The sequence below is a fragment of the Hibiscus syriacus genome, unplaced genomic scaffold, assembly GCF_006381635.1.
Source record: "Hibiscus syriacus cultivar Baekdansim isolate YM2019G1 unplaced genomic scaffold, ASM638163v2 tig00000002_pilon, whole genome shotgun sequence".
Taxonomy (NCBI): Eukaryota; Viridiplantae; Streptophyta; class Magnoliopsida; order Malvales; family Malvaceae; genus Hibiscus; species Hibiscus syriacus.
In genome coordinates, this window is record NW_024061752.1 from 1765705 (window position 1) to 1779827 (window position 14123).

General features: G+C 35.0%; 1 protein-coding gene across 2 annotated transcripts; it reads right to left on the reverse strand.

The window, feature by feature from the left end:
- Positions 1-396: 396 nt before the first annotated feature.
- LOC120213322 (histone deacetylase 15-like) lies at positions 397-11314 on the reverse strand. 2 transcript variants are annotated; one of them, XM_039211535.1, is made up of 18 exons: positions 11200-11314; positions 10251-10517; positions 9958-10137; positions 9690-9804; positions 8274-8350; positions 4906-4981; positions 4737-4801; positions 4500-4555; positions 4096-4219; positions 3853-3978; positions 3677-3727; positions 3266-3334; positions 2757-2865; positions 1942-2021; positions 1344-1426; positions 1215-1260; positions 767-938; positions 397-618 (listed from the first exon to the last, which is right to left on the reverse strand). In XM_039211535.1, the coding sequence occupies exons 2-18, from the start codon at positions 10452-10454 to the stop codon at positions 509-511; spliced, it is 1743 nt and encodes a 580-aa protein (XP_039067466.1). In that variant the 5' UTR covers positions 10455-10517; positions 11200-11314; the 3' UTR covers positions 397-508. The 2 variants fall into 2 exon arrangements, with proteins under 2 accessions (XP_039067466.1, XP_039067508.1); XM_039211577.1 differs by lacking the exon at positions 11200-11314 and adding an exon at positions 10994-11121.
- Between the last annotated feature and the right edge of the window lie 2809 nt (positions 11315-14123).

The window sequence follows — 14123 nt, forward strand, 5'->3', positions numbered from 1 at the left end:
TTGGTAAATTAAGTAAAATGATCAACTTATTATCTTTCATAAACTCCAAGGATAAAATTGAAAATTAGACCATTACTAATTATTGTCATCACCAGATGTTGATCTAATTATTCATAAACTTTGAACCATTATTGTATTAATTGTTGAAGTTGAAGGATCAAATATGAGATCCCGGTTTATGTTCTTACGAACAGTTGGAACATATCAATTTTTATAAAATACATAGAACATAACATGAATTAATTAATTTATGACGAATTTTCGGATGCATAAATGATTTAGATTACCAAGGTTAGATATCCATACAAAATAGAAGTTAATCATTGGAATCATAAAACAATTTTAAAAGCTAACAGTAAGCATACACTTTCGACTGTGCCATAAAGTCCAGTGAAACGCTCGTCAAAGATCATATTGAAATTAAATAAAACAGAATTAGAGCATCTGTTATGATATCCGAGATGATAATGGACACAATTACACCATGGAAAAGAGGGATCGGATGCTTTCATTTTGGATGAAACTGTCCTCCTGTAAGGATATGGTACAGCAGTCGTTTTCTACCCCACCTCCACCATATCGGCGGCTCCAACACCCGTCTCTTTTTAACTCGTTTTCCTGAAAACAAAACGAGCAAATTCAAGGAAAATAATAAGAAACCACACAGTAAGTTTGAGTTCCCGACAACGCAAAAGAAACCCTATATCAACAACAAACTATATATCAACGGTTAGACTCCGAGAGAAGCTTGAAAACAGTTCCTTACTTTTGTTGTCGACAGAATACATCCCATACTGAGACTGCAGTTCTTCAAAGCTTGAACTTAGATTCGGCCAGTAATTCATCTGAATCTTCAGGACTTCCAGCACAGTATGCAGGCCGGCTTTAGAAGGAACCAAGTTCTCTAGTTCACACTCATGACTTTCACCCAAAAGTACCTATTCCATATGAAGCAAAAAGGAGCATGTCAGAATATATTGCATTATACGACATGGGTTTTAGCTCTATAAAAATGAATATGGCAGAACCGAATTAATGCAATATACATGTGTCCAACTATGTATACACACAAAGTGTACAAACGCATATACAAACCGACTACATGTCCTGCTGACCAAAGGATTTACTACATGGCTTTGTAATTTTACATTTAGTTCGCTCTTACAAGATTAATGACGCATCTTAAGTTGATCTATATTATTGTGTCTATTTACCTTAATCACCGAAGTAGCAGAAGATGATATTGAACGGAGGTTGTAGCTGCCATAATGAAAAAGTTGATGAGAAGCTTTAATTAAACGATAATCTTGACCGTACCAAACAGCAGAGAATAAACCACAAACCCGCCCTCGAGTATAACAAGCAACTTTCCACCAGAGAGGGTACTCAACATGTGTGTCATCTGTGCATAACCAGCAGGAGTCACCTACAATGACAAAGCGACTGTTATTATGCAACACAAGGAACATAAAGGACAAACTCAATTTTATAAAATTAACATTCTAAAATACTCATGAAATGAACCAAAACATGCATTTACTCCGTTTGATGAATTAATAATATTTAGGAAATAGCAAAACCGGGACACATATGCATGAGCAGATGTGGCCTCTAAATACAGCAACACAATTGTTTCCATAATAGTATACCACTAGTAATTCAAGCAGGTTAAAGCACTAGAACAGGATATCTACTGAAACAAATGTGATTACCTCGTTAAGGTATGAACCTTTCATTCTTCCTCTACGTTGTTTACGAAATTTTCTTATTTTGAGGTTATTGTTGATGGTGAGGATTTGAGGTAATAACAATTTTCTAAAAGGCTCTCTTGATTTTTTCCTTTTGTCAGTAAAGTTCTAGATCTTTTTTGGCCTTTAAGTTCTATATATTAAATCAGAACAAAATGAAAACACATTTTATGCGTTATGGAAGCAAACTTACATCACAGCATCCTAAAGGATCACCACGAGCAGCATCAAATCCAGCTGATATGATAGTAAAGTCAGGAGCAAACTTGGAAGCTGCAATTAGGGGTTTGAAAAAACATTAATCGGATTAGAGCAGTAAGTCAGATTATCAACGGATGCAGTTGTATGATTAATAGGTGATGGTCAAGAACACAATATACCAATATAGAAATAGGATACTAAGAATAGTTTATAAAAAGGGATTAAAGACACAAATGCAAAAAAAAAAGGAAACCTCTCAGCTAACAGCATGCAAAAAGAGATTACATGCACATTCCTCATATTCAAGCAATAAGAAATAGGATAAAGTACACTATAGGTCACTGAACAACGCTCAAATGATCATTTTCGTCACTAAGCTTTCAAAATTACAAAATGGTAATTAAATTTATTTAACTATTACAAAATGATCACTACGACGTTATGTAAGTGTAAAAGTATCTAAGATGAATGCCAATGATACAAACAGGATTAAATACTATAGCAAAAAAAGTATCCAAAAAAATTTTTAATTGAAATTTTGAATAGGGTAGGCTTGGGTTTGGTCATGTCAGGTTTAGGCTATTTTGGGTTCAAAACATTTTGAATTTGAGACCCTTTAATTTGAAATAAGTTCAAGCCATTTTCAGATTTATATAAGATTCCAAGTATTCAGCTGGTTTTGAGTTTGGGTTTTCAAGTTTCTAGCAGTTTAGAGGTCCAAGCAGTTTCGAGTGTTCATCTTATCCCATATTCATCTTGCAAATGATAGTTGAAATGCAAAGGTATCTCAGAATAAGAAATAACAACCTATAGGAAGCACAACATGTTGAAATGCAAAAACATAATCATTATCTCCAACTCCGCCACGACTCCATGGGATATTCACACAATATCCCTCTGCACCCTTGCTACCAACCTAACAAAATTAAATCGGAATAAAAGGAGCATCATTTACCAAAGATACATAAATGAATGGCTAAAATGCTCAATTTAAGATCTAACTTTATGGCTGATTCTCATTTAAGGAAATAACATAAGCATCAGATGCAGATGAAAAAAACAATAGAGCCTAAATAGAAATGGAATTGTATAATTATCTAATATTACAAATATTTACTCTAAAAATCACATCGACCAGCTCCCAAGAGTCCCAAGGGCATAATAAGTATCAAGATTATAATATTAACCCATCTTTATTACTGTCAATATCTCCCTTCTCTGGATTATTTCAAGGGGAGATATTAGATTCCAAATAAATATATAGCAAAGAAAAACTTATAAACTGCTGAATTTTATTTAACTAAATAATCAAGTACCTCTAAAGCTGCCCCGGTACCAGGATAGAACTTTCCTCCTTCATGTCTATGTAGGGATATGTACAATACCTACAAAGTACAAGATATTGTTAGGATACACCCCCAAAAAAGGTGCAAGATACGCATACGAGACCATAACAAAAAGAAGAAAAGCAAGGATTTGGCTGGTTAGTGCAGCCTCATATATGCCTTTTAGTTCTTACCATAAAACTCGGGTCAAAATAACAAATTTCGTTTTAAATCCTAGTAGCCCGAGGTTCAGCAGTTTTTAATTGCTGAATTCCAATTAAAAAAAAACAATATAGCCAATACAATCCTACCTCCTCCAGCAAATGATATTATCAAAAATCAATTGCGTTAAAGAGTTAATCCATGTGTCGCAAGCATAACTTTACGATCAAGAAAGCTCACCGATTTATTTTGGTCGAATATCTCTTGCGTACCATTTCCATGATGAACATCCTGAAATAATAAAAGAGAACCATTAACTCAAAATTTTGATGCCCCTACACTCGATTTCCCTTAAATTCAAAATAATCCAAATCTCCCTCTACAAAGAAGTCAAGTATCAAGAGAATTGAACTTACCCAATCAACGATTAGCACCTTCTTTGCCCCTGCAGCCTGTGCTGCTAATGCAGCAACTGCTGCATTGTTGTGGAGGCAGAATCCCATCACTTGTCTAACACCAGCATGATGGCCAGGAGGTCGAACCTGACTCAGAAGTAAAATGAAGATAAAGGCAGATGAGCAGTCATTGCATTGTGAGTTCGGTATAGGTTGGCAACATGCATTGAACATATTAAACAGAATATTATAACTCATACATACCAGAGCAAACCCATTTTTTACGTGTCCAGAAACTATCACTGAAGCAAGATCAGCACATAAACCAGCTGCAAGTCTAGCAGCTTGTGCTGAATGCTTATTTGCATATGTGTCAGGAGTAAAATAACTGCCAGCAAAAAGTAACCCAACAATAAAGGTTGTGTTTCATTTTAGCATCACTCAAGAGAATTGAAATAAAGCCTACTAGAGTTTAACAAACAACACATACACTGACACCCTCCCACACACACATTCCTAGTCAAGCACATGCTCTCAAGCCACCCATAAAAGAAGGATAATAGAAGAAAGAACAAAAAGAGCTCTTTCTTTATCCCCCAAAGACGGTATGAGTGCATCAAAGTTCTACATGTGAATACATTTGGAGCAGGAAAGGACAGATGATATACCTAGAAAACATTTGGGCGGTAAGGTCAACAGCTGCAATATGCTCCGATGAATGGACCTAAGGATTCCAAAACATAAAAACAAATAAGCCTTAAAGACAGCCCTTTTAGTCAATATGTAAACAAATAAAAAGACAACGGAAAGAAGCAAATTAAACAAAATAACTACTTATACCAGGCTAAAGTAAAATGATAGAACTGATGGAGCCATATCACTCCAAAATAAAGAATGGCCCTTACCATTTGAAGCTCCTCTGGAGTGATTTCTCTAGCAGGAATTGGGCAGCACTTTCCAGGAAATATACCTGTACATGTTAAAAATTGCCATTTAATTATGACAGAAAAATCAAAAGCCTGAAAATATGAGTTTCATACCCAAAAAAACAAAAGAAACATAAGACCAAAATACCAGCAGCAGCAAGGCTAGCAGCAATAGCTAGAAGACGATTTGGTCTTTCTGGATGTGGATGTGACTTCATTTCAATCTACACTACCAAGCAAGCAAATACCAAAGACGAGCGCAGAAAGAGTTACACACAAATCCCACATAAGTAACAAAATATGAGCAGCAACCAGACTCATCATACAGTTGATCTGGCAGAAACAAGAAATTAATTATTTTAGTTCTGTCAATAAAGTGAATCTTTCTTGGTCATGTATGTACTATCGGTAATTCAAGTAGTGAGAGAAGCTCCAGCTTCTCTCTAAAAAATAGGCGTTTTCAAAAAATTTATTTCTTTAGGATGCTTCTTTAAGTTTATTTTCTGGGTATCAACTCCAGTCCAGTGGCAATGGTATTGACTGGGAATTATAGTAAGGTTTTAGGACGGATGGCTCAAAGCTCAGGGAAGGAAGGCGAGATAGTAACTTTGTTCGTGCAAAACATTCCACCTAGATATCATTCAAGTAGGTTGAGTCAACTATTCGGGAGGCATGGAGATGTGATTAGTTCTTATATAGCAAGGAAAAATGATAGAACAGGAAAGCGCTTTGGGTTTGTTAGATTTTCCAATAGAGATGACACAATTAGAGCAGTCCAAAGATTAAATGGATTCTGGTTATTTGGATATCGATTATCAGTCAATGAAGCTCGGTATGCAGCTAAGAATCAAAACTGGAAACTGAATTATCCATCAACTTCCAATGCTACAATCAGGGTAGATCAAGGAAAAAGTGTTAGTGGAGATAGTCCGGAGGAACTAGCAGGAAGGAGGACTAGGCTAATACAGGGGGATGTAGATGAGGAAGTTGTTCGAAAGCTCCACAAGTGCTTCGTAGGAACGATGGCGTCGTTTTGCTCTTTGAGTCAGGTAGAAGACAGATTACAAGCAGGAGGTCTAGGAGCAATTAAGACCAAGTTCCTGGGAGGGAGAGATTTCTTATTGCAAATAGATGATGAAGAGTCATACAGAATCTTGAAGGAGCAGAACTGGTAGTTTTTAAATGAAGTTTTTCAGGAAGTTCAACCTTGGTCAAAATCATACAGAGCGTCGGAAAGAGTAACATGGATTAAACTGTTTGGAATGCCGCTTCACTGCTGGAACCATAGTACCTTTAAGATGATAGCACAACATTGGGGTGAATGCTTAGCGCTGGGAGAAAACGCACTTCAAGATTTGGGCTGCGAGGAGATGTCTATTTTGATAGCAACTAGTAGGAAAGAATTAATTGATGAAGTGGTAGTCTTGGAAGCAGGGAGAGATATATTTAGAATTAGAGTAGTGGAATTTCCCTCAATTAGAAGTGATTCATTGTTTCGTAAGCGGGAAGAAAAGGTGCGGTTGTAGTCGTTTCTGAATCATCGGAAGGAAGAAGCGTGGACTCATCGGAGGAGAAGAATTCCGAGAGGTGTTCTGAGGAAGAAGACAGTCAATTATGTTGCATGGGGAACAAAACTAGAGGCAGCAACTTGTCGGGTGAGGACGAGGAGGAAAGGAACATAGGGGAGGAAATGTTTATGGGTCTGAGGAATATTGTGCAAATCGAGGAAATGGTGGAACACAAGGAAGTGTTGGATCATGCGGAGAGAGAGGCAGAAGATGACAACAGGAATATTTGTGAGACTGCACGTGCTAATGAGGGAATGAAGGATAATTTAATAGATTTCCCCATTTTGGATGGTCGATTAGAGTCAAAGGTGGTAGAGGATGTGTTTAATATGGGCATTTCAAATAATTGTGCTATCAAAAGATCAAAGGGTGAGGAAGCCCAATAGGAGGGGGTTGTGGTTGACCGGGTGGACGGAAAACCCAAATTGGGGCTAGTATGTGAGGATTTAGACCAGAGCCGTTGCTTGTCATCAGAATTGAGGGATATTTTTTCTCGCACAATTCCAGGCAGAACCAGAGAGAAAAGGAGGGGAAGAACTATAAATATAGCTCTCCCCAAATAATTCAAGAGGAATATTCGGCTCCCCAAAGGAAGACTAGACACTGCCAAGGCAAGAATAATCAGAAGAAGGTGCAACGCGGGGAAGAATTGACTGAACTTGAAGGCAGATACCTATTTGATTTTGACTTTCAAGCAAGGTGGCAGAGATAAAAGAAGGAAGCGAAAGAAACCGTATAGATCGGGAATGAATTGGGTACATTGTCTAAAGGCTCAGAAGTGGTTTTGATTTCTGAAAATTATAGCAATGGAAGAAGTGGAAGGTGTACGTTTCCTATCTATTGAATTTTAGTTGTTTTCAAAGGAAGTAGGTCGAGATGAGGATCTTATCTTCTATCATACGAGGGATGGGCTCAAATGTTTTATTTTCTTGAACTGAGGAGGATTGTTGGATGTATAAGTGTGAGATGGTGTTGATTCAAGAATCAAAATGAAGTGAATAGTTTCAGGTGATTCGCATATGATTATTGATAATGGAGTTGGAGGTTCGGATGGTCTCCGACGAAAAGACGAGCATTAAGTGGTAGAAAGGGGATAGAGTGATTTTGAAGCTTGCTTTTTTGTACTCTTATCGTGTGGAAGTTCATGGCTTTTGTGTTAGAATTTGGCTTCTATGGAATGAGTCAGTTGATATTTGACTTCCTTTATAGTTGTATTGTTTTGTGTTGTATTTCGGGCCAAGTTTAGGCTTTAAGTTTTTAATGGTGTTGTTAGATTGGTTAACTGGTCAGCCAAATTAGAGGTGGTTGTTGTAGCTAAGATGGATTAGGCTGAGTTAGTGTTGTTGTTTTCGGTTGTTTTTGGTTTTCTGTTTATGTTGAGGGAGGCCCTTTGGATGTATCTTATGTAATTTCTTATGTTTAATGAAATCTTAAGGCACTCTTTTCCTCCTTCCGCTGATTAAAGAGCTTCACTACAAGCTCCTTTAATCAAGAAGGGGTTTTTTAACGAGGCCTTCAATTCCTATCATAAAATAAATAAAGTGAATCTTTCTTTTCATGATTTGAGGTTACAAAATTTTTTATAATTGCAATAATACTTAATCAAATACACCATCCAATGGTACTCCCCAAGCGTAAATACAAAAAGAAATGGAAGAAAGGAAAGAAATAATTGTAAGCCGGTAGTAAACAAACAAAGATTGACAAAAAATGCGAGTAGAAAAGTATCAATACCAGTCAAAACTTTAAAGAAAGAAATAGAAGCAGTTCAACAGAAAGCTTTGCAAGCAAAGAGATAGATTACATATGACTTACAAAACTTCCCCTACAATTGATACTTATATTCAAATTCTATACATTAATCTTATCATGGATGGGTGTCAAACCACCATAAAAATATCATTCAAGTGGAGGATTTTAGGGATGCATATAGAACATGGTGCAATACCTCCGAGTGCAGCAACATTCTCTCATCAAACCCAACTGCCGTGGAACAGTTCGAAGCTGAATCCTCTGACCAAAAATCTGCATCAAGAAGCATAGACAGATTAGGGTCGCAAAAATCCCATGCCTATCAAGGGAAATATTATAAGTTTCAGATTGCAGAGGAGTGGAACAATTCAATAGAAATGTGAACTATAGAGCTCAAAATTAAAGGATGCGTGGAGCTGGAAATCTCAGATACTAAATTTCAAACTTTTATCAGGAAACATCAGCCTACCACCTTGTAAGTACAAACAAAACATGATTTACATTTGACAAAGAAGTATCTATGACCAGGATCATATAGGAATGGTAAAATTGTGATAGGACTTACTTGATTCTTGAAAATATTACTTAATATGATTTGAATGTCAGAAAGAAATTCAGGATTCAGGTCAAAAACAGAATATAGAAGTAAAAGTCAACATAAATAACCTAAATTACTGAAAATTAGAACATTTCTACTACTTAAAAGTGTGATAACTAGAGACAAGTTAGCAATAACGCATAGTGATGGCTTCACATTAAAAGAAAATACTTAAATGGATTAGTAAATGTTAAATAAGCAAATAAAAAAGTAGAAAATAACTTATCAATCCCATTTAGTAGAGAGATTCAGATGCCAGTATATGATTACGATTGAAATGGAACCCTATATAGTTACATCATCTAAATACAGTTAATTAAAAAGTAAACTTTAGGCAATCATTCCAATTCTCCAGAACTTGATCAAAATCTTAAATCTATTATTTTTATTTAAAAAATCCAATAAAGATGCTCAACACTCTGCGACAATCCCACCCTGTTTTTGAACTTGATAACCATAATTTTGACCGTCAACATTATGTGCATCAATAAGAGCTTGAACAGCATTAAAAAGCAACATTATAAGGAAATAATAAGAGGAACTATCACTGATAAAGAGTTGACAAGGTAGTGTCATTCAATAACAAACGGTTATTATTGAGTAATGGTTAATAGCTTCCCTTCTCTGCAAATCAAGGTTAACGGCCAAGCAAAGCACTGAACCTTGCAATGAGCCATATGGAGCACTTTAAGAAAAATAAACAAGTTCACCATGTAATAGATATAATTAAATATATTTTTGCTGTACAATATTGTATGCTATAATTGCACAACCTCAACAACCTTTTCAATGCTTTAGCATATGATTACAACTGATTGACCAAAATGAAAATAGATTCAAGAACTCAACACTAAAGGTACTGGACTGGGAATTGTATATCAAGTTCAGAATATTTTGGTTAGCAGTTTGAAAAAAAAGACTGGAAAAGAAAAGAAAACATCAAAAAGTAGGGAGTCCTCTTCAAAGGGAAACACATGAAAATATTATTGAATAGGCTCAGCAGAATGTAGTTACCTTTGCCTCTCGGTCTGGCTTCTGATTCAACCTGAATAAGTTCTACCTCTGGTGAAAAAGGAGATGCATAAAACCCATGCTTGAGGATGCCAGATTCTTTATGTTCCCCACAAATCTGCACAGATGAAATTGCTAAATCATCCAGAGCCAAAAATCTTTAACAAATGTGAAGAGAATTGAAGATTCCAGAAATCACGACAGAAGGTTTACAAACAAAGCATACTAAAAGGGGTGTGGATTAGTATCAAGAAGAATGAAAAAAACTTACATCACAGTGGAAAACATCATCAAGATTGACCATAGTGCAGTTTGTACAAAACCACTTCAAAATCTCTATGTGCTTTTGTACAGGCTCCCAGTCACTGTCATCCTCCTCATCATCATCAAATGCATTATGGTTGTTGAACATATCCTGCAAAGTCAATTCTTTTGGCAGCCTCACCTTTTTCTGCAGACAAACCTCAGAGCTAATTCAACACTTGAGAAGCAACATAACAAGAACCAACATCCACAGCAATTATATCAATGAAATTAAAGGAATTCCTTAAGAGTGCTGCTTACAGAAGCATTGTCAAGCTGTGTGTCTTCATATACATTGGCAGTCAAATCTCGATCAGATGCTCCTATATCCCCTTTGGCATCAGAGCCATTATGACAAGAAGCTGCTGCATGCTCATCAGATCCCAAATGTTTTCTTTTAAACCCTTGGTTGCTCTCAGTCCCCCCATTTGTCACACAACTCACTTGAACTGTTTCAGAAACCATATTGATTTCAGAGTTCAATAGAGATTTCTGCCAGAATCATACCTTTATTTAAACTCCAATCATCTGCCAATGAAATTTAGTTTAAAAAACTCAATTAATACATATTACAAGGAAGAGCAGAAATAAGAAAATTGAAAACAAAAATTAAAATATGAGAGAAAATAACAAAACTTTTCAAATTTGAAAAATAAACAGTAGAGAAAAAAAAACACAAATTTCAAAGACATCAAGCAGAGAAAAGCAAACAATTAACTCAGGATTTCACATTATTTCAAACAACATAAAAATTGAGCAGAACCAAGCTATACTACACATCACATTATACCTACAAATACCAATTAAAATAAGAGCAAAAATGATAAACACTGAGCTAACTAAAACCCAACTACCAAGGCTTTAAACTAATTACAAAACTAGTCAAAATTATGTTTTTTTTCACTCAACAAGTTGAGCAAAGAAACTGAGATTTAAAACAATTAAAAAAGGCTCAGCTACAAATAAATTTCGAAGGAATAATGTACTAAAGAATAAAAACCCACATAGTAATTCATAATAGAAAATAAAACGAAGAATTGGAATTCTAAGGCTTCATCAAAACTACAAGAGTGGCTCTAGCGAGATTACTTTTTTACAAAAATCTAGCTTGCATAAGTACATACAGCTCGTTTTTATTTTTTAATAAAAACACACTATAGGAGGAACACAAAGAGAAGAATTAAAAAAACATTATTCTGTTCCTTTTTACCTGGCTAGGGCAAACTGTGAAGGATCTCGCAATGTAAATTTGGTGTTTTTGAGAGAGGGAGAGGGCGGCGATTAAAATACTATTGCTTCTGTATTTAGGATAAACTACGTTTGTGTCACTTAATTTTTTCTTTATTTATGTTCTAATCAATCAACTTTAAAAACATTCAATTCCATCGTTCAACTTTCACTCATTTCATTCTTTTTAGGGAATTATAAATTTAGAGGGACTGGTGTTTTGTCTTAATATTTTAGGTTCATTTTTTAAGTGACCTTAATAATTATAAATATTTTAATTAATTAAATTTTGTAAATATATACATTATTTCATTAAAAAAATTAAAATATAAATTTTTAAAAAATTATCAATAATACAATTTTAAATAATTAATAACTGAAAAAATGAAAGATGACCATTAAAAATCAAAGTATGATAACACTATTGAAACAAAAGAGTATATAAGATACATAGTAATTTTATATTAGACTACAACATTACCGTCTCCCTACCATCACTTGATTCATTTGAGACGAAATTGTTTTAATTTAATCAAAGTTAATTTCAAGTTTAAGTCCTTAAAATTGTAACAATATTAAGTCTATGATAACAAAACTTCATTGTGTTTATGGTCCGACTCCTATCCAATTCAATGATATTAATCTCTATTAAATCTTTAAATCGTTAAACAATTATGATTCATATTAAAAGTCAATAATCTATAAAATAAATGATTAAAAGCTATTAATTAACAGCTCTCTTTTAGATAGCGGGTTCATAATTAACAGTCTTTTCCAGTAACACACCGGAATATATAGGATACAGGACCCACAAAACAGCAAAAGAAATATATGGATACAGGACCCCAAAATACAGCAAAATTGTACCCCAATATTGGTATACAAAATATTTACTCTCCTGAAAGAGTTTTTGAGGCTATATAGATAGATAAAACCTATGCAGTAACTACTGTATTTTCTTGATACTACACGAGGCATATAGATTTGCTCATTTCCTTTGCATCCTGCAAAATAAATGGAAAATCATGAAATTCTGTAGAAATGCTTGAACGATGAAATACATTTCTCCGATAGCTTTCTTCGGATACCTGAAAGATGAAATATGTTTCTCGACCATAGCTTTCTGTTCGGTGTTGTAGGTGTACCATCTTTCTTTAGCTGCAACTGAATCCCCAACCTCAATATCTGTATATTAGCAGAAAAAAATGGAATTGCAGTTCAGTTGACATGCGGATAAAACTCGAATTTTCAATAATCAAGTATATGACAAACCTTGAAGCAGAACATCTGCTTCGCCAGAGTAGATGCTCAATCTCCAGAATTTGTGAAATTTGTTACGGTCATCCTGAAATATTGGCTCTGATCGAACAGCATCTAATCGACAGTCCTCTTTGAGCATCACTTGTGAAGTAAATCATGTCAGCAGTCAAAATATGCAAATAGGGATTCATTTGTGCAACTATTAAGGGCAAAATAACAACAAGAACTAAGGCAATGCTCAAGTAGTATAAATTATGGTAAACAAAAACTAATATTTCTTAATTGCAGTAGAAAAGCTATAAATTTTGAAGTTCGGCCCCTATGGCAGCCCAATGTGGCATCACGAATCCTCTGGACAGTCCGGATCAGGTTTGGGGTGCTACATTTTCTATCAGAGATCCAAAAGAACAATAAAAATATTAGCAAGAAGTTCAAGCTAACATCAATTAAGAAATGTGATTTGGTTATTTGTGTAATAAAGTAATACTAAACAAGCTAATAGCTATGACCCACATTGAATCCATCTGTGAACAATATGATGTGCTCTATGACAATAACATTGAAGGATAAGACTCCAGCAATTGCTAAAATTGCATCTCATGATAAGTGCTTCACATGAAAGGATGCTTAGACAAGCATGGATTGACAAACACTAAGCAAAGAACTTCGCAACGTCACCCAGAAAGAACGAAATTAATTTCCACTCTTTCTGGCTCTCAGTCTTTAAGAAAGAAACAACATTAGTCTATTCTTCCTCGATAATTGGCTCTTTTCATTTCTTCAAAGAAAAATGTCTTGAAAGCAAAAGCAAAATCTAAAGTGCTTACAAAAAGTCAGAGCATACCCTCCTATCCATTGTCTCGGACACTTCCAATGTACTTGGAAGAGTTTGGGCAACTTACGACTTTATTCTCGAAATCAGGGCTTCATTCTCTGAAATGGAAAGAATAGCACCATTTTCATGATAATAGCTTTGGCTATCTCATCCTGTAACTTCTTCTTCATCTCTTTTTCCATGTTTCTCTCCCGTGCAAAGAATTACGATCAGACAAGCAGAGAGAACATTAACACTAGCATTTGCTTGAGCTAAGTTGTCATATCGATGCCATTACCCTCTCCCTTCGAGTAAGAAGTTTTTCTTTTGCTTTCTTTTCTTTTGAAGCAAAAGAAAAGAAGTGTTACTTTTCATCAATACATTTAACATAAGAATCCAAAAAGAAGAACGTGACCAGAGTTTATCGAAGAACTTTATGACTTACGTGATGCCAAGGTCTTCGTCACATAGAAAATTTAAGAGCCTGAGTTTTTTAGAGGAATTTAATTTCTTATATCTACCATCATCGACATCTAAGCAATCCAACAGTAACTGCTTTATCAGAGTTTGAGAACCACTGATGTATTCTCCAAGAACTTGAGCCAACGAATCCTGTCTAAGGCAATGATACCTGCAGAAAGATTTAATTCAGATGATCAATATACCAATTAAAAGAAGGAACTGAATGTTTATGACCATGCAATTTAAGCATGCATACTCTTTTCCCAAATCCTTTTGAATCATGGAAAGCAGTTGAATATGAAACTGCACAGTCAAAGGATAATGTATTTTGTTTGTGTTTGCTTTTTCCGATAAATAACTCGCTAAGTAAC